This window comes from Biomphalaria glabrata, chromosome 16 (assembly GCF_947242115.1).
Source record: "Biomphalaria glabrata chromosome 16, xgBioGlab47.1, whole genome shotgun sequence".
NCBI lineage: Eukaryota > Metazoa > Mollusca > Gastropoda > Planorbidae > Biomphalaria > Biomphalaria glabrata.
In genome coordinates this window covers 11,256,408-11,281,004 of record NC_074726.1, presented here as the reverse complement: position 1 = coordinate 11,281,004, position 24,597 = coordinate 11,256,408, and the positions used below count along the sequence as shown (strand labels likewise).

The 24,597-nt window shown below is 36.7% G+C and overlaps 1 protein-coding gene across 4 annotated transcripts in view; it reads right to left on the bottom strand.

Moving 5' to 3' along the window:
• The window catches only part of LOC106078854 (potassium voltage-gated channel subfamily H member 8-like), a 271,372-nt gene that overhangs the window by 8,567 nt on the left and 238,208 nt on the right, over positions 1-24,597 (bottom strand). For all 4 annotated transcript variants that reach the window (XM_056014827.1, XM_056014829.1, XM_056014830.1 and 1 more), the window contains 8 exons: positions 20,080-20,284; positions 18,773-18,967; positions 12,865-13,064; positions 8,811-8,978; positions 7,033-7,114; positions 3,977-4,080; positions 2,387-2,503; positions 1,937-2,217 (listed from right to left, as the gene is read on the bottom strand). In XM_056014827.1, the coding sequence (XP_055870802.1) occupies positions 1,937-2,217; positions 2,387-2,503; positions 3,977-4,080; positions 7,033-7,114; positions 8,811-8,978; positions 12,865-13,064; positions 18,773-18,967; positions 20,080-20,284 (1,352 nt within the window). The remainder of the gene's footprint in view (positions 1-1,936; positions 2,218-2,386; positions 2,504-3,976; positions 4,081-7,032; positions 7,115-8,810; positions 8,979-12,864; positions 13,065-18,772; positions 18,968-20,079; positions 20,285-24,597) is intronic.

Here is a 24,597-nt window from a genome sequence, read left to right as displayed (position 1 = left end):
AAAAATTAACTAAATTTGATGTAAACCTTTTTTTACTATAAAGACTACACTTTTGTGTGAACTAACTGCATTGACACATTTGCAAAACAGGCATTTGTACATTAATGACATAGTTTATGCGTAGATACTGTTGGTACATAGCAATATGTAACATTCTCCTAACTGAGTGCTATAGAGTATAGTGGTATAATATTTGGAATTCAAAAATGGAAAGAGCATTTCAATCCTGAACAAATCACTACGTAAAATGTAATGATACTAAAATGTCCCAAAACGGCTTGGTTCATGTCTCAAATCGATTAGTTCAAGATGCACAATGTTAAAAGCAATGATAAAAACATACTAAAATTTTGGAAAAAAAAAGGGAGACAATCAAAGTAGAAACGAACGATGCTCAGAAGAATGAATTACTAAATACATTGTAAACTATAAATATAAGTATAATACTATTTTTATATAAAACGTAATACGGTATATAGCACAGATTTCTTTCGTTAGACATTATAATAAATACAATAACATCAGTATAGGATTTACAAAGAACAATGTACATATTGTAAACCCACGGTAATAACTGAGGTCATAGGTCGCCTATAGATAATGCTCATAAGCTCTGTCATCACCAAGGCCCCACATACACAGACATTTACCAACTTTGTGATATTTCAATACCAAATGTGATGTGGCAACGAGCTATTGACCTTAACTGCCCACTGATATCCTACGTCGCAGGCCATTGTTCTCGATCAAACAGCCCACGCCATGACATTTCTATCTAGATCAACAGGAGCATGTTAGGAACATTTCAACTGCCACTACGTTGACGTCAATCAAAAAGGCCAAAATGCTTCGACATTTGAATTCAATCATGGGACTCACAATCTAAATACTTTTAATTCCAACATCGCTACTGACCAACCTATGTGATAACTAACTTATAGTTCAAACGAGACATATATATATATATAGAGAAAAATATTGAACATTTATGAGTTTACAATTCAACAATGCACAGGATGTGACGTCACAAAGTTTAAGATAAGCTAGTATTAAATGTGTACAAAGTCCAAATGCTTAACACAATGAAATGCTGTTTTACTTGGCATACCTTGAACTTAACTTACTTGCTAAAAGACTTCCGCATTTTTTTTTGTTTTCTTTTTTGTTTATATTTTTAGAAATTTCTTTATCATATTTGTTAACCTACAAATTTAAGAAGAAGGGAGATAATTATCATAAACTGATAACAAAAAAAGGTAAAAATAACCACCCTGGTAACATTTCTTCGTATTTCGACATATTTGTCTTTTGTGTGTGTATAAAATCATGTTCTAAACATAATATCGGGTAACTAGTACAGAACTTAATTTAAAATGTTTAGATATTTTGATAACTAGTTTTAATTATCTCCCCTATTCATTTATTCTTCCCTGTGTTAACCTGTTCAGAAATTAATATATCTATAATGCATTCCATACTAATGTACACCCTATATATGGTAGCAAACCTCATAACAGTAATCCAGCCGGAACAGTATACTGTATTTCACTTCTCATCAATCTTATAATTCAGCCGGAACATTATACTGTATTTCACTTCTCATCAATCTTATAATTCAGCCGGAACAGTATACTGTATTTCACTTCTCATCAATCTTATAATACGGTGCGTACCAAAACGTGTTTGTGAATGACATTTTTTTGAATGACATCTATCTGAATGACATTGTAAAACTTGGGAACCAAAGAACAGATACTGGTTCCACTTTAGTATAACTTAATTTATATTTTATTTTCTTTTTTATAAGTACTAATTAAATAATTGTACAATATAAGACAATATAGATATATATAATATATGTATAACTACCGATATATATGCTATAAATAATTACAGATATCATACGTATATGCAGCATATTGATATCACAACTTACCTAAGGGTTGCTCCGATGTGACCGTTGGGTAACTTTCCCCGGCCTGCAAGCCACTCGTTGCTGGAGCTCTCACGGTTGAGCTGGTTCAGCAAGGGGGAGGTGGAAGTGTTGCCTCTGCCCTCTCCTCCCTCGTCGTCGTGGTCCTCCCTCGCCTTGACAAGTTTGGTCGGCCTGGACCTTTTCTTGGAGGTCAAGTCGTTATTGTTGTCTTCATCCTCTTCCTCTTCGTCCTCCGAGATCGAGGGCAGGGTGATGACCGGTGCTGTGGTCAGGGACTCATCCTGTTGACAAAGTCATTGGTTAACTCGTACTTTATACGATAGATAGATAGATAGATAGATAGATAGATAGATAGATAGAGATAGATAGATAGATAGATAGATAGATAGATAGATAGATAGATAGATAGATTGATAGTAGATACATAGATACATAGATACATAGACCTACATCACTGTGATCCTCATGACCTTCTCTGACATTGTATGTCAGGTCATTGGGCAGCTCTGTACTGAAGGTCTCGGCAAAGTCTGGATACAACAGAAGGGCATCCACAAGACCTTTCACCTGTACATTGAAACACGTTTTTAAATAAGGCATTTATACTTGGAAAAAAATAATTAAAAATAAACACATGAACAACAAAAAAAGTAAAGTTTGTTTTTGTAAGACGATGCTTACTTTATACAACTTTTAGAGCGACCATTTTTCTCTTATAACTAATGAATGTTTGCTTTTTTTTTTTTTAAATGGGACATTTTCTTCTCTCTTGCAATTTCCCCCCTCCCCGAAAAAGAGTCCTGGTTAAACGAATGTATAAGGTCTACTAGACTTTATAATATTCTAAGGATGGACCTTTCAAGCTAGTGTTGGAAGACGATGCGCAAAATGCTCTTGACCATTAATTTAATTAAACTATTTAATGAATACAATGAAAAAAATGCCTACACGCAGAAATATCCAAGTACGTTCAAGATAAATATTTTCTAGTTCTGTTGCCAAATTTACATTTATTTATTTTTTATACTAAAAAAAAAAATTATAACGGTCAAACTAGAGTTTTTCACGGTCTAGTAATTCCTTTCTCAGCGCTATACATCAACTTTTTAATTTCTAGGGAAATCGTTACAGGTATTTTTTTAGATCTGCTGTCCAGGTTTTTGTAGGTTCCATGAAAATCTGATTTGAAAAGAGGTATTGTAAAAACTAACAAAGTAATAATAAGTGGATGACTTCTGCAGCAGGCAATTGAAGTCAACTTAGGAACTCAAATCCTTTTTTATAATCCTTTTTGTATGATGGAGGTATTGTCTTTATTTTTTTTTTAAGTATTTGTTCCTGTTTTTCTTGTTCTTTTAAAATCACTAATGTCAAATTTAAAAAAAAATTGATTGTAAAGTAATGTTTGTGTGTGTGTGTGTGTGTGTTAGTGTGCGTGTGTCTGCGTTTGAGTATATTTGTGTGTGCATCACTGCATATTTGCCTTTGTGAATAGGTGTTTGTATCAATATGTTTCATGTGTGTTTTGTGTTTGTGTTATGTTTGTGTCAGTGTTCAGTTTGAGTTTGTGCGTATGTGTGTGTGTGTTTATTTACGTGTATGTTTGCCTTTGTGCGTATGTATTTGCATGTCTGTGCTTTTATTTGTGTTTGCCTTTGTTGGTGTGTGTGTGTGTATGTGTGTTTGTTTATGTTTTTTTTTTGTACGTTTGTGTAAGTGTGTGTCTGTTCGTGTTTTTTGTGTGTCTTGAACACTTGTCTAGGTGTGTGTGTGTGTGTGTAAGATAGTCTGTTTGTTCACATCAAAGTCTATGTAGATCTGGAGGAGGGCGATGCGTCTCTGTGTAGATAACACTGACCTTTAAAAAATGTAGCAGGTCATGTTACACATTAACAAGACCACTTTCCCTCAGACGTCATTGTAAAATTATGCCAATCTTAAAGAGCACATTTATAGAGTATAAATTACAGATATTACAATCTTTATACAGGTGCGTTCCTAACAGCATTTATTATCGTTAGACACAACTACAAAAAATACCTGTATACATAACAGTTCACAGTAGGCCAGAGATCTGACGTCACAGCCACTAATACTGACCGGGTCATCGTAATCTAGGTCAGTGCCGAAGATATCACCTTTACCTGGTGAGAGTATTTTAGGTGTTAGGTAACAGCATGGAGAGAATATATAACATAGTGACTACACCCGATACTAATTCCTCGGCTAAACAATTCCTAAAGAGCGATAACACATTTCTCATGGGGCGATTTAAAAAAATATACAATGTAGTCAAAGTCTCTTGAGATAATTATCAGGCTTTCATGTTTCCTCCCTCCTCTGTAATACGAATTAAATACTACACAGATCAGATGAAAAAAAAACAACTGAAGTTCAGACATTAAGTTCCAGTAGAAGTTTTATAATTCATATAAGCTATATCTTAAAGCAAATCTTTCTTTCTAATTAGGCGAAAATTCGCGATAAAAGAGAGAGAGAGAGAGACAGAGAGAGACAGACAGAGAGAGACAGACGGAGACAGAGTGACAAACAGAGACAGAGACAGACAGAGACAGAGAGAGACAGAGAGAGACAGACAGACAGACAGCGACGTAGAGAGAGACAGACATAGACAGAGAGAGACAGCCAGAGAGAGATAGAGAGAGACAGACAGAGAGAGAGACAGAGACAGACAGAGACAGAACAAACAGAGAGACAGAGAGAGATACAGACAGATAAAGAGAGAGAGACAGACAGAGAGTGACAGACAGACAGAGACAGAAGGAAAGAGACAGACCAACCAATAGTTAGAAAGGTAGAAAGATATAGAAATGTCCGACATAGAACAGAGATTACACAATATTTCTGAACGTTTTAATAAACTGTATGTTTCATATATGTCTTTGAATTTGTCAAGTTTAAATTATACACGTTCTATTTTGTTAGGACGCCAATGGTATTCCTTGTCTTTTAAAACGCATCGAATACCAAACTATTTTTATTCCCGAGACTAAATTGACCTAGATAACATTAAGGACATTTCAGAAAATCATCATGTTGTCTTAGGATTTCATCCAATCACTTTAAGAGACATGACAGAGGAAGTAAATGTATATAGAAATTCTTTATATTGTGTTATCATGTTCAATCAAATCAGTTTTACAGACATGGCAGAATAGGTTGGGGCATGGGCGTAACCAGGATATCAGGAGAGTGCGCTACTAAGCAAAGCTGCAGCGGGTTTGGCTATCAAGGCGCCATGACATTGAAATTATTGAAAATTTTTTGGACCATATCTCAAATCAAACTAATTAAAAGTGGTCTTCTCTGTATGTAAAGCTATATTAAAAAAAACGAGCCACGTTGCAGAATTTGTTGATGCAAACTTGGTTTTCTATTTCTTCATAGAATTCTGTTTTTACAGAGACTTTCAATCTCGTACAGTTATTTCTCCGTGTTGTTTTAGCATGCCCAGTCAGATCAGCTTTACAGGGGAGGTCAGAGAGAGTGAGGGTATATAGGAAGTACTCATGTTCTTTATAATGCTCAATCAAATCAGTTTTACTGACATAGCAGAATAGGTGGGGCCAATAATAGAATATGCATCCTCTGTTTGGGACCCCTCAACTCAAGAAAAAATTAAGAAACTAGAACAGACAAAAATTAGAGCAGTGAGATTCATAACAAATGAATATACACACTTGACTAGAGTAACACCTTTAGTAAAAGCACTAAATTTAGAAAGCCTTTAGGGAAGAAGACTTCAAAGTAAAGTAGCAATTATACATACAACACTGAACCATAATTTTCAAATACAAAAACAACATTTAATAAAATACTCAGAAAGACACAAATATACAAATGCACCATCCATTCCATATGCTAGGAAAAATTTGTACAAGTGCTCCTTCTTCCCTAGTGCTGTAAGAGCATCGAATGGGTTGCCTGAGCTGGCCAGGAAAACCAGTGACTTGGCAAAATTTAGGTCATTGGCATGACTAAACGCATAATGCGTAGGACGTAATCGTCTTCTTTTTTGAAGTAACGTCTGTATTTTATAAGATAAGATATGGGAGAAGGTTTAAGCGCTGCCTAAAAGTTAGGCGCTTGGCTCACACAACTCAGCTCAAAAGTATCTCGCATTTTAAATTAATAATTTCTATCTGGATTTGAGCTTGAATTTCCTTGGGTTGGGAAACTTAATGGTTAATATTTCAAGCTCCAAATATTTCAGAATAGTTTGAATGACAACTGCAAGAAAGGATGTCCATTAGGAATAGCATATTTCAAGCTCCAAATATTTCAGAATAGTTTGAATGACAACTGCAAGAAAGGATGTCCATTAGGAATTGCATATTTCAAGCTCCAAATATTTCAGAATAGTTTGAATGACAACTGCAAGAAAGGATGTCCATTAGGAATAGCATATTTCAAGCTCCAAATATTTCAGAATAGTTTGAATGACAAATGCAAGAAAGGATGTCCATTAGGAATAGCATATTTCAAGCTTCAAATGTTTCAGAATAGTTTCAATGACAACTGCAAGAAAGGATGTCCATTAGGAATAGCATATTTCAAGCTCCAAATATTTCAGAATAGTTTGAATGACAAATGCAAGAAAGGATGTCCATTAGGAATAGCATATTTCAAGCTCCAAATATTTCAGAATAGTTTGAATGACAAATGCAAGAAAGGATGTCCATTAGGAATAGCAACCTAAACCACGACCCAGAAACAGTTCTTTGAGTTCTTCTAAGAAACAGATGCCACTCTTGTCGTACACAAAAAGACATCAATCGTTCGATGTCCTTTATGTAAATATTTTCTTGGACCACTAAAGATGGATGAGGTTTAATGTCTTCACTTTCTGTAGCCTCTAGTTAACAAGAGTAATCATGTGGCCAGCACAACAAATTAAACCTGTAACTTATAAAATGGGTTGGACTCAGAATAAAAGCTATAAAACCATCTCAACTTCAGAACATTTAGTTTCATAGTCTAGTGTTTATCCTCTCAGCCGCAGTTGAGCCGCTGAACACATTACTGCTTAATAGAACCTCGTACAGCTCAATGCTGTAATGTTTAAAACAATTTACCTAAGATGGCAACCACTTGTTCATCCTTCAGCACCTCCATGCTTCCACTGCAAACATAGTACAGATAGTTGACAGCGTCTCCCTGAAAGTAGTTGACAAATATCTACTTAAAAAGCAGAAAAAAATGTCAATAGCTTATATTAACTCTCTCCCTCTGTTTGTCTGGGTACAATATTTTACACGTTATTTCTTCCACTTCCAATTCTTGGGTCAAGCTGAAACTTCATTGCCTACGACAAGATATGAATCAATCAAAAAATAACCCATTAGTTAATCAATTAGTCGTCATAAATTCAATTTGTTTTATAGACAAAAATGTATGAAGCAGAGGGGAGATAAGCATTTTTTAGAGTCGTTCGCGAAAAAATTTGAATTAAGAATAGACTAATAAAACTTCATAGCACAGTGGCTAAACTTCTCGGCCTTCCTTCATGGGGGCTGGAGTTCAAATCCTGACTCGAGCAGCTTTTAAAAATCAAATGCCATAAACATGATAGCTGCACTTAACAAAAAATGCCTAATTCCACTTATCAGTTTAAATAAATCTAAGCTAGAGTAATAAACCCGATATATATGTATCTCAGTATGGAAAGCCCCACGTGCAGGCGTATAGAAAAACTCATGACGTCATCAGACAAGCGTTAAAGTAGCGCCTCCTAGGGAATGATTGGATTGGTTATAGCAAGCGCTTGGGGACGAGTGTTAAGGAGACGATTTGAAAAAGCGGGAATCAGAGAGATTAGTTTGGAGATGTAACAAGTCCTATATTTTATTAGTTGTGACATTAGATCTAGTATTAATCTTGACCTATTTGTTATTCTACTTACAAAAGAAAATATTTATTTGATACAGTTTTATTCCTGTATATTCTGTAAATTATTGTGATTCCCAGTTTTTAATTAAAGTTCTGTATTTGAATTGAAAGGATCTTCGTTATTTGAATCTCTAAGACATATTTAGATCTAGAGATATATCTGCAGAATCCCCGGATCACAGTGATAACATATTTGCACCTTCAACGAATAAGCATTTTCAACAACAGAAAGAGAAACCTAACTGTGACACTTAATAACAACATCTCCAATCGCACAAATGTTTTAATTGTACAGGTTACACTCCACATAAATTAATTAATTTCTCTATTGATTCATAATGATTAATGCAATGTCACTCAATAAAAGCTTTGTTTTTTTTTGTTTTTTTTAAAGTTTTATATATTATACTCGTTGAAACTTTAGTTTTAAATTACATACATCGTATTGAATTCTGATTCTAAAAATAGCTCAGAAACGCAATGTTAGTTCGTCCACAATGTATTATGCAATGACTAAATAGTTAGACGCACAGAGGTTGAGAATTACCGGGGATTTCCTTAGTGACGCGACGATATTTTAAAAACTGAGAACGGAAATAGCTTAGAGACAGATTAACGGACAAAGGGACCCACTTTTGTAGTGCTTAGCATAAGACGTGTTCTCTTGATCTCTCTATGTGGACTGTCGCCTTTCTTTGTTGGATTAAACCATTGTTCTGTTGCAGTAATATCATATAATGAACTCGCGATGTATTCAAATATCAAAATCATATATCACAGAACATACATAGCCCCCTCAACGGAATAAATCATCTGTCTTTCTGGGTCTTAACCCTAAAAATGTAAATTAATGAAAATATAAATTAAATTTTATTAAAAGATCTTTTTTTCATCGTCCTTGATTGGAAACCACAATACTAATTAGAGGCAATATCAACGAATACTATTGACAGTGGCAGTTTACCTTGTGCATAATAAACTCTCCTGGACCACAAACAAATCTTTCTGTCTGTAAAGAGACAGATTTGAGACAGCCAGGAGGAGATTGCTGGAAGATTGGAAGAGACAGAATCTCTCGATGTAGATGTATGGCTATCTCTCCTCTCATGTCTTCGGGAAAGTCTTTTAGAATCTAAACCAACAATGAAATAAAAAATCAGAACACACAAAATTAGAAAAGTAATTTAGTAAAGTATAAACAAAATTTTGTCTCCGTGTCGTTTGATCGTCTAAAGAGCTGAGCCGAAGGCTCTTCGAGCTCTAAGTTTGAAAAAAATCTGTTTGGACGCCAAACAGTAACAAAAAAATAAAACCTGTGAGAACACAGTTCTGTTTGAGAACCGAGTCAATGCTTATGTCAAGCATTGCTATTTCCGATGCCTTTGGCCCCCGACGCATGCTTGGCTGCACATGGCCGAAGGCCGAGGACACCGGGAGCCTCCGCCATTTTCCTTCGTTATACCAAGCTGATCGTTGGGGACACGCCATTTATGTAACGGTCCCTTCAGGGACAGCGCATGGATGTGTGACAGGTTTGTGGGGACTTTTTTTACAACCCCGCCCGTGCAAGAGGTGGACTCTCGTCTACCCGTGGGCATCCCAACGGGAATTATGTTTCGCCATTCATTTAGCCTAGCTACCTCCTCAAGTAGCCGTTTCCACCCAGGTGACACGATGAGGCAGAACAGCGTACCCTTGTCTCCGTATCAGAAACCCCTGTAGTAACGAATATGCTTGGGATTACTCCCTTAGAGCACGTGAAAGAGATTGAGGTTGGCATCGTCCCCGTACAAGGACAGACCTGTTGCCTAACACGGACCAGTTCTCTCTCTCACCTCCGGTGTCCCTTTCATAATCTGTTGTAGATATGATAGGTTTTTAAGTAGGAGACGCCTACATTGTCAGCGTATTTCAATGTCAGTGCAGCTTTCAGCGCGTTCTCCTCTGGACTATCTCCTTGCTCTCTCGACTACATTCAAGTCAAAAGAACAGAAATCGTTTAAAAATATAAAATGACTTTTGTTTATTTATGTTACTCACTTTTACTGCGAATGAGATAATATGCAGTAGATATACATTGAAGGACTGGAGATCATATGCAGTAGATATGCACTGCGGGACTTAAGTTGTGAAAAACATTATTTAAAGCGTTTGCCAGAGACTTATAAAGTGGTATTTGGAGATTTAATATTTGCTTTCTTACTATGACCAAAAAAAAAAAAGAAAATCGTCTAAGAGCAAACTTATCAAATGTTACGTTTTGATTAAATATTATTACAAACCAGTGACGCAACAGATATTACGAAGCATTTACTTTGTTGGCAATTGAAAGATTTTATTTTAATTTCGAAAACTGAGGAAGCCAAACAAATTGGTCGTGTTTTGGTTCGATCATGTTAGTAGGATGGCTTTATAAACATATTTACAATGACATTGAATATTTGTCATTTAAAGATATGAGATTTTACTGTGTTAAGATTATTAAAGTTTTGTATTTCTATTTCTTTATTTATTATGGAGCTAGGCTTCTATATATGGGTATAAAAAATTCGCTAGATATTTCATTACAACACCTCTATTCAACTCGAACCTTCATGGAACCTTCTGGGTGTAACCCTTACACGGCTCTCCAAAAAAAGGCTTTAGCGATTTTTTTAGAAATTAGATATCTGCAGTGTATCAATGAGAAATGAATGACTAGCTCGTTGGTCACACTGAGAAATGAATGACTAGCTCGTTGGTCACACTGAGAAATGAATGACTAGCTCGTTGGCCACACTGAGAAATGAATGACTAGCTCGTTGGCCACACTGAGAAATGAATGGCTACCTCGTTGGCCACACTGAGAAATGAATGATTAGCTTGTTGGCCACACTGAGAAATGAATGACTAGCTCGTTGGTCACACTGAGAAATGAATGACTAGCTCGTTGGCCACACTGAGAAATGAATGACTAGCTCGTTGGCCACACAGAGAAATGAATGACTAGTTCGTTGGTCACACTGAGAAATGAATGACTAGCTCGTTGGTCACACTGAGAAATGAATGACTATTTCGTTGGCCACACTGAGAAAATAATGACTAGCTCGTTGGCCACACTGAGAAATGAATGACTAGCTCGTTGGCCACACTGAGAAATGAATGACTAGCTCGTTGGCCACACTGAGAAATGAATGACTAGCTCGTTGGACACACTGAGAAATGAATGACTAGCTCGTTGGCCACACTGAGAAATGAATGACTAGCTCGTTGGCCACACTGAGAAATGAATGACTAGCTCGTTGGCCACACTGAGAAATGAATGACTAGCTCGTTGGCCACACTGAGAAATGAATGACTAGCTCGTTGGCCACACTGAGAAATGAATGACTAGCTCGTTGGCCACACTGAGAAATGAATGACTAGCTCGTTGGCCACACTGAGAAATGAATGACTAGCTCGTTGGCCACACTGAGAAATGAATGACTAGCTCGTTGGTCACACTGAGAAATGAATGACTAGCTCGTTGGCCACACTGAGAAATGAATGACTAGCTCGTTGGCCACACTGAGAAATGAATGACTAGCTCGTTGGCCACACTGAGAAATGAATGACTCGCTCGTTGGTCACACTGAGAAATGAATGACTAGCTCGTTGGCCACACTGAGAAATGAATGACTAGTTCGTTGGCCACACTGAGAAATGAATGACTAGCTCGTTGGCCACACTGAGAAATGAATGACTAGCTCGTTGGCCACACTGAGAAATGAATGACTAGCTCGTTGGCCACACTGAGAAATGAATGACTAGCTCGTTGGCCACACTGAGAAATGAATGACTAGCTCGTTGGCCACACTGAGAAATGAATGACTAGCTCGTTGGCCACACTGAGAAATGAATGACTAGCTCGTTGGCCACACTGAGAAATGAATGACTAGCTCGTTGGCCACACTGAGAAATGAATGACTACCTCGTTGGCCACACTGAGAAATGAATGATTAGCTTGTTGGCCACACTGAGAAATGAATGACGAGCTCGTTGGTCACACTGAGAAATGAATGACTAGCTCGTTGGTCACACTGAGAAATGAATGACTAGCTCGTTGGCCACACTGAGAAATGAATGACTAGCTCGTTGGCCACACAGAGAAATGAATGACTAGTTCGTTGGTCACACTGAGAAATGAATGACTAGCTCGTTGGTCACACTGAGAAATGAATGACTAGCTCGTTGGTCACACTGAGAAATGAATGACTAGCTCGTTGGCCACACTGAGAAATGAATGACTAGCTCGTTGGCCACACTGAGAAATGAATGACTAGCTCGTTGGCCACACTGAGAAATGAATGACTAGCTCGTTGGCCACACTGAGAAATGAATGACTAGCTCGTTGGCCACACTGAGAAATGAATGACTAGCTCGTTGGCCACACTGAGAAATGAATGACTAGCTCGTTGGCCACACTGAGAAATGAATGACTAGCTCGTTGGCCACACTGAGAAATGAATGACTAGCTCGTTGGCCACACTGAGAAATGAATGACTAGCTCGTTGGCCACACTGAGAAATGAATGACTAGCTCGTTGGCCACACTGAGAAATGAATGACTAGCTCGTTGGCCACACTGAGAAATGAATGACTAGCTCGTTGGCCACACTGAGAAATGAATGACTAGCTCGTTGGTCACACTGAGAAATGAATGACTAGCTCGTTGGCCACACTGAGAAATGAATGACTAGCTCGTTGGCCACACTGAGAAATGAAGTTTGCGCATCGTCTTCTAAGTCTAGATCTAAAGGCCTATCATTAAAATATTATAAAGTCAAGTAGATCTATACATTCGTTTAATCAGGATTATTTATCTCCATTTAACATATCACAAGATAGCAGATAAATTTTTTATTGGAGTTAGGGAATGTTTGTTTCAAAAAACATACTACTTTGAATTCAATTCCTTTAAAAATTGGAATTAAGAAAACATGTTTGAAGTGAATATTCATTATTGCCAGATAGACAAATACATGTCTGAAAAGAATGTACCTCTTTAAAATCGATCCCATTATTGATAGACCACATGGCTTGAAAGTAGTCCCTCATCCTGTGCTTCAGGGGCTTCGGGATGTGATGAATCCGGAAGAAGTCTTTGAGATCTTTGGTCTTGGAATGGAAGGTTGCTCTCCTGGCGTACATACGTTGGATTATGGTCGTCACATTACCAAACACAACAGCATGCATGATTGCTGTCAAAAGGAAAATACAGTTTTGGATCATAGTAGATGTCAAGACGTTGTTAAACGTTCGAATGTCGATGTTGAGGGTTCGAATCCCCTTTGGTAGATAAATTTGTTTGTTTAAGGAATGTTGAGTCTAGTATTGACTGGGGCAAGTCAAATGTGATTTTTAACGTACTTAGGGAATAACATCTACATTATTGAGTGATATGATTATATGTTACTAGTTCGCCACGTAGGTAAGCTTTTCTTTTTCTCTTTTTAAATATATTTTGCCGCTGGTGTAAAGCTATTATCAACATAGTTTCATGTAGTAATTGCTGTTTTAAATATAGCCCTAAAAAAATAAGCCACGCTGAATCAGAATGCACGCTTAATTAATTAGTTTAAAACGTTTTGCGTTTTTTTTTCTTCCTAATTTTGAGGCAAAAATTAATTTCGAAAAAATTAATTTCCTCTTCGTCGTGTTATCTAGACCGTGAAAAATCCGTTTCCAGTCTGGTCACTCTGACATGACCACTGTACCCTCCCCTCTTTCTTGACGCCATTAAAAAAATTCTTTTTCAGCTTCATTGTCTTTATGCTCTGAGATGAAATCAGTGGCGACTGTTGGTCGCCCCCATCAATTCTTTATGCTAGTGGTGCTCCATTTTTTTTTTTAGTGTTATAGAAATTACGGACAAACGAGTCACGGCCCGCATCACCTAAGGCTTTCTCTCCACCCTCCCTCTTACTTTCGCTATCTCTCTCACTTTTGATCTCTCATTCCACTCCTCTCTCTCTCTTTTTCTATTTTTTTTTCGAATCTCTCTTTCACGTTTTTTGAAGAGTACGATAGTTCGTTATTATAATAGTTTACATTTCAGGATCTTTACGGTGCCTTTGAGTCCACCCAGCTCTAATGGGTACTTGACATTAGTTTAAAAAAATTATAGCTTTTATATAGCGCTACTTTCATGTTTATAGCATGCTCAGAACGCTATGGTCCAATCTCATTTGTGGACCAGTAGGGGAGAAGGTATCTGGGAGAAGGTTTTCCGTGCTGCCTTTAGGCGCTCAGTTAAAACAACTTTCTCGAGTCGGGTGTCGAACATCGAGCCCCTTTCATAGGTAGCCAAGCCAAGTTCAAACGTACTTAGCCTCTCAACCACGCTAGTTTGGGAAAAGTAAAGGCGGTTGGTCGTCGTGCTGGCCACATGATATACTCGTTAACCGTTGGTCACAGAAACAGATTACCTTTACATACTCTGACATATAGATCGCAAGGTCTGAAAGGGGAACTTTACATTTTATAGCTGAATAGAATTTTTTTCTAAATAGAAATTTCACAGTTGATGTATATCTTTGGAAAAAGAATTACAAGCTCGATGGCCACACGGGTAAAACACTGGTTTGACCGATATAATTTTTTCGAAATGTCTTTTCAACACTGTACTTATATACGCTGAAGGAACACAGCGCTGAATATATTTTATTGAGTTTAATGCTTTTTAAACTCAGTTTACTAAAATAATGAATCCAAAAAAATATAAACCCAGTGTACAAAGACAACTTGACTGACGTAAAATAATATTGTGGAAATTAGACACTGTTAAAATACAGGCGAACAATAATACTACAACAGTAAGAACACAAAATAATCCACATGGAACAACGACCGTGACTGTGAACAAAGACCAATGATCTTGAGCAATGACTAACGACCCTTGAAAGCTTTATGTGTCTTATTTAATTCCGTACAAAGAACATTCTGGATTCTTTACGTCACTGATAATAACATCTACGAACGTCCCGAAATTCCAGCTTGACCCTACATGTTCTTTAATTTAAATTGAGGTTAACCAGAATGATCAACTTTTTTTCCTCACACACATCACGTGACCTATTAATACGGACAGTTCACGTACCATTGGTGAGCCATTATTGTGAGCTATCAAGGGTGAAATTATACATATATCAAATTCAATTTTTAAGTGCAAAAGCATGGCGAAATTCGATCAATGGCGAAACTTTGTCATAGATTCAAATGTGTCAGGTTCTTTGTGCAAACAAAATTATAGCCGCCTTTGTTTTATTGATAAAACTAGAATTTCAATTTAAAAAATGTAAAAATGCACTAAGAAGCTAAATGAAAGGGTCTACCTTTGATGTGTATCAATTCTAAGCAGCTAAATTAAAGGGCCTTTCTATGATGTGTATCTATAAACTAAGCAGCTATATGAAAGGGCCCATCTATGATGTGTATCAATGCTCTAAGCAGCTAAATAAAAGGGCCTAGCTATGATGTGTATCAATGTTCTAATCAGCTATATGAAAGGGCCCATCTATGATGTGTATCAATGCTCTAAGCAGCTAAATAAAAGGGCCTAGCTATGATGTGTATCAATGCTCTAAGCAGTTAAATAAAAGGGCCTATCTATGATGTGTATCAATGCTCTAAGCAGTTAAATAAAAGGGCCTACCTATGATGTGTATCAATGCTCTAATCAGCTATATGAAAGGGCCCATCTATGATGTGTATCAATGCTCTAATCAGCTATATGAAAGGGCCTTTCTATGATGTGTATCAATGCTCTAAGCAGCTAAATGAATGGGCCTTTCTATGATGTGTATCAATGCTCTAAGCAGCTAAATGAATGGGCCTACCTATGATGTGTATCAATGCTCTAATCAGCTATATGAAAGGGCCCATCTATGATGTGTATCAATGCTCTAATCAGCTATATGAAAGGGCCCATCTATGATGTGTATCAATGCTCTAAGCAGCTAAATGAAAGGGCCTACCTATGATGTGTATCAATGCTCTAAGCAGCTAAATGAATGGGCCTTTCTATGATGTGTATCAATGCTCTAAGCAGCTAAATGAATGGGCCTTTCTATGATGTGTATCAATGCTCTAAGCAGCTAAATGAAAGGGCCTACCTATGATGTGTATCAATCCTCTAATCAGCTAAATAAAAGGGCCTACCTATGATGTGTATCAATGCTCTAAGCAGCTAAATGAATGGGCTTTTCTATGATGTGTATCAATGATCTAAGCAGCTAAATAAAAGCGCCTATCTATGATGTGTATCAATGCTCTAATCAGCTATATGAAAGGGCCTTTCTATGATGTGTATCAATGCTCTAATCAGCTAAATGAAAGGGCCTACCTATGATGTGTATCAATGCTCTAAGCAGCTAAATGAATGGGCCTTTCTATGATGTGTATCAATGCTCTAAGCAGCTAAATGAATGGGCCTTTCTATGATGTGTATCAATGCTCTAAGCAGCTAAATGAAAGGGCCTTTCTATGATGTGTATCAATGCTCTAAGCAGCTAAATGAAAGGGCCTTTCTATGATGTGTATCAATGCTCTAAGCAGCTAAATGAAAGGGCCTACCTATGATGTGTATCAATGCTCTAATCAGCTAAATGAAAGGGCCTTTCTATGATGTGTATCAATGCTCTAAGCAGCTAAATGAATGGGCCTTTCTATGATGTGTATCAATGCTCTAAGCAGCTAAATAAAAGGGCCTATCTATGATGTGTATCAATGCTCTAATCAGCTAAATAAAAGGGCCTACCTATGATGTGTATCAATGCTCTAAGCAGCTAAATGAATGGGCCTTTCTATGATGTGTATCAATCCTCTAATCAGCTAAATAAAAGGGCCTACCTATGATGTGTATCAATGCTCTAAGCAGCTAAATGAATGGGCCTTTCTATGATGTGTATTAATGCTCTAAGCAGCTAAATGAATGGGCCTTTCTATGATGTGTATCAATGCTCTAAGCAGCTAAATAAAAGGGCCTATCTATGATGTGTATCAATGCTCTAAGCAGCTAAATAAAAGGGCCTATCTATGATGTGTATCAATGCTCTAAGCAGCTAAATAAAAGGGCCTATCTATGATGTGTATCAATGCTCTAATCAGTTAAATAAAAGGGCCTATCTATGATGTGTATCAATGCTCTAAGCAGCTAAATAAAATGGCCTATCTATGATGTGTATCAATCCTCTAATCAGCTAAATAAAAGGGCCTACCTATGATGTGTATCAATGCTCTAAGCAGCTAAATGAATGGGCTTTTCTATGATGTGTATCAATGCTCTAAGCAGCTAAATAAAATGGCCTATCTATGATGTGTATCAATCCTCTAATCAGCTAAATAAAAGGGCCTATCTATGATGTGTATCAATGCTCTAAGCAGCTAAATAAAAGGGCCTATCTATGATGTGTATCAATGCTCTAAGCAGCTAAATGAATGGGCCTTTCTATGATGTGTATCAATGCTCTAAGCAGCTAAATGAATGGGCCTTTCTATGATGTGTATCAATGCTCTAAGCAGCTAAATGAAAGGGCCTACCTATGATGTGTATCAATCCTCTAATCAGCTAAATAAAAGGGCCTACCTATGATGTGTATCAATGCTCTAAGCAGCTAAATGAATGGGCTTTTCTATGATGTGTATCAATGATCTAAGCAGCTAAATAAAAGCGCCTATCTATGATGTGTATCAATGCTCTAATCAGCTATATGAAAGGGCCTTTCTATGATGTGTATCAATGCTCTAATCAGCTAAATGAAAGGGCCTACCTATGATGTGTATCAATGCTCTAAGCAGCTAAATGAATGGGCCTTTCTATGATGTGTATCAATGCTCTAAGCAGCTAAATGAATGGGCCTTTCTATGATGTGTATCAATGCTCTAAGCAGCTAAATGAAAGGGCCTTTCTATGATGTGTATCAATGCTCTAAGCAGCTAAATGAAAGGGCCTTTCTATGATGTGTATCAATGCTCTAAGCAGCTAAATGAAAGGGCCTACCTATGATGTGTATCAATGCTCTAATCAGCTAAATGAAAGGGCCTACCTATGATGTGTATCAATGCTCTAAGCAGCTAAATGAATGGGCCTTTCTATGATGTGTATCAATGCTCTAAGCAGCTAAATGAATGGGCCTTTCTATGATGTGTATCAATGCTCTAATCAGCTAAATAAAAGGGCCTACCTATGATGTGTATCAATGCTCTAAGCAGCTAAATGAATGGGCCTTTCTATGATGTGTATCAATCCTCTAATCAGCTAAATAAAAGGGCCTACCTATGATGTGTATCAATGCTCTAAGCAGCTAAATGAATGGGCCTTTCTATGATGTGTATCAATGCTCTAAGCAGCTAAATGAATGGGCCTTTCTATGATGTGTATCAATGCTCTAAGCAGCTAAATAAAAGGGCCTATCTATGATGTGTATCAATGCTCTAAGCAGCTAAATAAAAGGGCCTATCTATGATGTGTATCAATGCTCTAAGCAGCTAAATAAAAGGGCCTATCTATGATGTGTATCAATGCTCTAATCAGTTAAATAAAAGGGCCTATCTATGATGTGTATTAATGCTCTAAGCAGCTAAATAAAATGGCCTATCTATGATGTGTATCAATGCTCTAAGCAGCTAAATAAAAGGGCCTAGCTATGATGTGTATCAATGCTCTAATCAGTTAAATAAAAGGGCCTATCTATGATGTGTATCAATGCTCTAAGCAGCTAAATAAAAGGGCCTAGCTATGATGTGTATCAATGCTCTAAGCAGCTAAATAAAAGGGCCTACCTATGATGTGTATCAATGCTCTAAGCAGCTAAATGATAGGGCCTATCTATGATGTGGTTCATGGGTCGATCTCCAGTTGACTTCCTCCTCTTTCTTCCCTTCCCTCCAACTCTTTTCATATACTCACCTCCAACTAACATGGCGCAGACGGAGAATATTTTCTCCGGGTTGGTGTTGGCCGAGACGTTGCCGAAGCCGACGCTGGTCAGGCTGGAGCAGGTGAAGTACAATGCTGTCAGGTAGGAGGTGGCAATGTCTGGGATGTTGTGGGTCTTGTTGATGATGACGTTCTCTAGCCTCTCAGACAGCTCGTACAACCAACCTTCAGACAAATAAAAGTGGAGCTCTTCAACAGTTTCCAACACTTTGACAACAGTGTCTAGCCTTGTTGATTTGCCTTACTATTGTACTAGCGACACTACCCGTTCTTATCTCGCATCATCTTCTTACTTTAAGAATAAATTATATTTCGTGGAAATGTAAATTTAATCAAAAAATATATTTGCTTCACACAAATATATATATATATATATATATATATATATAAATTAACAGGCATGCTTTATATCTGATACCAATTTGTAAAAGATCTCTCTCTGTTCGAATTTGTTACAATGCCAGCTTAAAATACATAGTGCACTGGCGTAGCTCCCATGACAAAGACCGAACACAGTTTGTAAGGACACATAAAATAATAATATATATTATATACTGAGGATATTCTACTAAAATAGTCCATTGTGTTCTTGACTTGATTCTAATAACCTATGGCTATTTTCATTAATGAAGTCTCCAATATCTTATCTCATATAATACACACGTTACTTCAAAAAAGACAATATATCTGTCAAACCAACTACATAAATATAAATAAGATAGTTATACCCATTTGCACTTCTTAGCATTTCAAAATGAATGATAATCTCCTGTGCTTGTAACACAATGTAACTTTTATCATAGAATGGAGTTGCTTTGATTATAGCGTTCTTGACATTCATTGATTTGTCTTTTGATGTCAAAACCTCTCCAAACTTTCCTTTTTCTTCCTTTTTTTATTTCATTATATCGCCAACAATTTTCTCTTCCTTTTCACTCTCTATTTTATCGTAGACCAGATCTTGACAATCAAAATATCAATAATGATCATATCACTGTGTCTAACTTAAAAATGAACATCTCCAAAACGCGTACGGGACTTCACGAGCCTACAAAGATGACTACAAATTCAGAGGTCTATCAAATAGTAAACTCTACAGCATTAATTATACTAACAATCTTGCGTGAAAATTCATGATTTTGAAAAAGAAATGTCGCTTTGTAGACTTAAATGTCAGCAATGGGCACGCGCTCCACAATTTAAAAAAAAATTATTATACATGTTTACATAACTCATGTCATGTCAATGACTGTCAATGCTAGTAAATCCTCACCCACCTACTGTCCAGTTGGCGTCGTTCTCATCCAGTTCAGCCTTTCCAATGGCATACCAAATACAAGCTAACCAATGGGCAAGCAAGGCGAACATACACATCAGTAGGGCGAGGACCACTACACTGTATTGGTTATATCTCTCTAACTTCTGGAGCAGCCTGGCAAGACGCAGGAGTCGAGCGAGTTTCAACAGGTGTACCATAGTTAGCTATAAATACAAGATACACAGAATGACTCATTTGCTGTAACAAAATGATAGAAGAGATGTTTAGCAGCACATATAACAGATCAATAAAATAATGTTCTTGAATATAAAGATTTTTTTGGCCTCCCTCAGTCGTAACGACTAGATTCATGCTTTCAAAATGAAACGAAAGCCTGGGCATTAGATATGGTCGGAACTTTATCGTCCAAGCAACTATCTCCTCTCCCTCCACGCAGCTGACTTGTCTAAAAGAACGGCAATAGCCTACACACTTCAGAACCAGCAAACTCAGACTGGCCCATGGAAGAGAGATTCCAAGGGCTTACAATTCTTCGAGTCTTGGACAATTATAAAGGTTCTGCCAGGGCGTAGTACTGTGTGCAGCTAACTGCTAAAGAATGAACGGTTCGTAGGTTTCCCCTAAGGATTGACGAGCAAAGTCTTTCCCATGTTTGGATATATAGCAGCAAGACAGCGAAAGCGTTTCTTCTTCCAGCTGGGTAGCCAGCCAAGGCTAACGAGCCCCTCCTCCCCGAAGTTTAGGCGCCAGTTACTCGCCTTTTTGTCCGTTTTCCTGTCGGTGATAACAGTTTACCTGGGTCCAATATCTGAGCCACATATCAAGGTCGACATTTGGACTGCAAGCCTCATATCTAGGTCAACATTTGGACTGCCTATTTTAACTTATTTGAGGCATTTAATAGAAAGTGGAGTGCTTACATCAATTACCAATGAAGGCAAAAACAACCCAATCCCAAAGAATTTTATTGATAGTTTAAAGTAAAGTAACAAATGGTCTTACATCATTGGAATAATTAATAGAACAATATAAAGAATGATTTGAAAATAATAATGAATCCTGAATGCTTGTAACATATTTTAATGATTTTGTTCCATTTTTTAGTGCAGTAATTACACAAGTATTCGATTAACTCAGCTATGTTTATGTACCAATTAAGCCACTAAATTACTTCTTAGCAAAGGGATAAATTGTTTTGGGAATCTGAACAGAGACCTTTAGACTTGACGGTCAAATGTTTTTATCAACTATACACAATTATACACTTTAAGAAACTTTAGAGCTAGGAACACAAGGTTTAATGCTCAAAGTTTCACATAATATGAAATAAAATAAAACTCATTCAACATGGTATTTTCATGTAAAGATTTGAAAAGAATGGTATCGAAGTTATATAAGATAAAATGAATCGAATACAGATTTGAATTTAAAAGATATGTCACTGAAGTAAAAAAGGATTTCCCCAGCCGAAAGAAAGAAATGCCCCAGCAGAAAGGAAGAAATGCCCCCAAAGTAGAAAAGAAATGCCTCAGCCATATAGCTTAAATTGTTTTAGGTTACTACAAAGCATCACGTGCAGAAAAAGTTAAAAAAAAAAAAAACTTAAACTTTTCACAAAGCAAAAGTTCCGTGTTGAGTCTCTTGTGAAGTAGAGTACCAGGGGCTAAAAAAAGAAATTCTAAATTAAAAGTTAAGAATTCAACTATGTAACAAGGGAAATTTAAAAAAAAATTAAATACCACAGCTTATAAATGGGAAGAACCACAAAATCGCTGCATTTTTTCAATACTGCAGAAATAAGCTGCCTTTTTTTCTATAGACATTAAAATTAATTAATTACCTTTAATTAATTAACTAATTGGTTTATTCTTTGATTGATTTGTGTATTTTCATTGGATTTGAATAATTATGCAAAATTTCAACTTGATCTGAGAATGGGAAGTGGGACAAACATCGAGTACAAAACATAATAAGGGGAATAACTCCATATATACAGCAAATATCTCAACGAGCAGCATAAATTCCCCCTTTTCGATTTATACACATTAATTAATTACCAGTAATTCGTTAATTCAATTGGTTGATTGTTTTTATTGATTTATGTTTTGTTAGGTGCAATAAATAATTGTGTAAAGTTTCAACTTGATCCAAGATTGAGTGTGGGAGAAATAACGTGTACAAAACTTGTACCAGACAGACAGAGTGAGTTGATATAAGCTTTGTACAAATGAAGGCTCTACACTTCATAGGTTTAATAATCTCAGAGAATTGAGAAAAATGGAAGTCCTAGAGTATGGGCTGGGGAGAAGTGATACAATACTAATACATGGATGGCTGCCTGGTCGTGCGGTAGGCGCGTTAGGCTATCGTCCGTTCGTCACGGTGGTCATGGGTTCATACCCCGCCCGCCGCATCATCCTGCGGGAGGTTTGGGCTAGGATGTAGATTATCTTCAATCCTGAAGGAACGAAATATATTAAACTTTTTACAAACAAACAAAGAAGAAAACCAATGTACATCAAATAAATACCAAGTATAAGCCTTATCATGCTCCATATGACAATAGAAGAAATACAAAAAATGAAAGATGTCACATATTTAATGGATCAATAACTAGTGTGTAACTGTTTATTTCAAAAACTTGAAAATGCATATCTTATCATTTAACCCAGGGCTACTTATAAGATAACCAAAGTATAATTGTTCAAAAACTAAAAGAAAATAAAAAGTGAAAGTCATGCTTCAGCTCAAAAGAAACGAAACAATAAATCAAGGTTTTCACATTTATCTGTTTTTAGTTTAGGATAAAGTTGTTGTTTTTCTTCCCAATAGATCACTGAGATCAGCATAATTAAAAGATTGGTATAACTTTGTGATGTATATATTGAAACAAGTTATACATTACAAAGATGATATATTGTGTGAGGTAATAAGTGGAAGATATAAAAAAGAGTATTTAAAAAGTGTGTGTGTGTGTGAAAGAGAGAGTGAGGAAATTATAAGATTTAAATTGAAAAAAGTATTTTACTTTATGTCTAATTACATACATATCATTTATAACTGCATTCAAATATCAATAGATTGTTAAAAAAATATTTTCAGTTATAAATAAAGGCAATATATGATTCTGATAAAAGATACTAAGGGTACTTAATAGAGATACTTGTCAATCTAAGTAGATTTATAATAAAAAAAAAGGAAATGCTATTTCATCGTCGACCAACTCTACAACCCACATGCTCTGATTAGGAAACTCAATCATTGCGTCAAGTCAACTACGAGTGTAAAGAAAAGCAGTAAAGAACTAGATCAGTAACATCACTTCGTATGTCAGGCAAACTTTAGTACCAGTTCGTAAGGGAAGTAGCGGCAATGCTCAAATAGCAAACCGTACGTTAGATGTAGGAATACATCATGTCACTAAAAACTAACAAGATTCAAAAGAAAATGATATTGTTCCTTCTGCGGGAGGTGACTCTCATAATAACTTCTTTCCCTCTCCTTTGTATAATTGGAACAAAACATTAAGACCGAATAAACAGACTAAAGATTCCTGCAGGAAGAACATTTCAACTGTCGAAAAGTTTTAACTTTGAAGGGGGGGGGGGGGGGCGGGGGGAGTGTTAGAAAGTTCCCGATACATCAACAAAACATGTAGTTTTTTTTTTTTTTTTTTTTGTAATTAAATTTTATTTTTTGTACATAATTGTCATTTAGATTCTGTCTTGCACCTTTCCTAAACTAAAATTCGCGCTCGAAGACATTGCTTTCATCTAATGATGATGCTATAACCTTCGTAAACAAATATTCTGTACAGAAAGACGCTAAATACTATTCATGAAATACAATTTAGCTGGTAAGCCCAGCGAGGGCCCCATTATCATTTCGAATTAACCAATCAAAAGGCTACTAAGGCGCAAAGAATTTGATGACTTTGCAGGGGTCACTGTTTTTGCTGTTGAACAGATGACACAAACACAAACACTGACCAAGGAGTGGAAGAAGTTTCACCAGGTACAGAGCATTAAGCAAGAAACTGATGTCGTGTACTGTCATTGTAACGCTATTTACAATAAGTTGACTACTGAGAAATTTATCTTGCTTAAAGAATTATTGAAAAATACATTAATGAAGACTTGTGTCTACCCCCCCCCCCCCCCCGGCCAAAGCACCAGGGTGAATATGCTGCAGCATGTAGATTACAGATCCACGAAATGTGACAGAAGTTGTTTATCAAGGATCGGCCTCACTAGACATATGAGAAGTTCTTCACCTTCACCCATCCCTTAGTCTGTTGAACTGTTAAGGCACCACACATAATCTGTCCACCGTCTTTCTGCATTGTTCTGTATCCTTCGCCTTGGATAGAATATTATTCCATGACACGTCTGTTCAATCTTTTATGATCTCTTCCCATCGCTTTCTGTCTGCCTCTTCTTCTTTTTCCTGGTACTGGTCCTATGTGATCCCTAAGGACTTTACAAAGGGTAAGGATCGTCTCTCGAGAATTAAAATG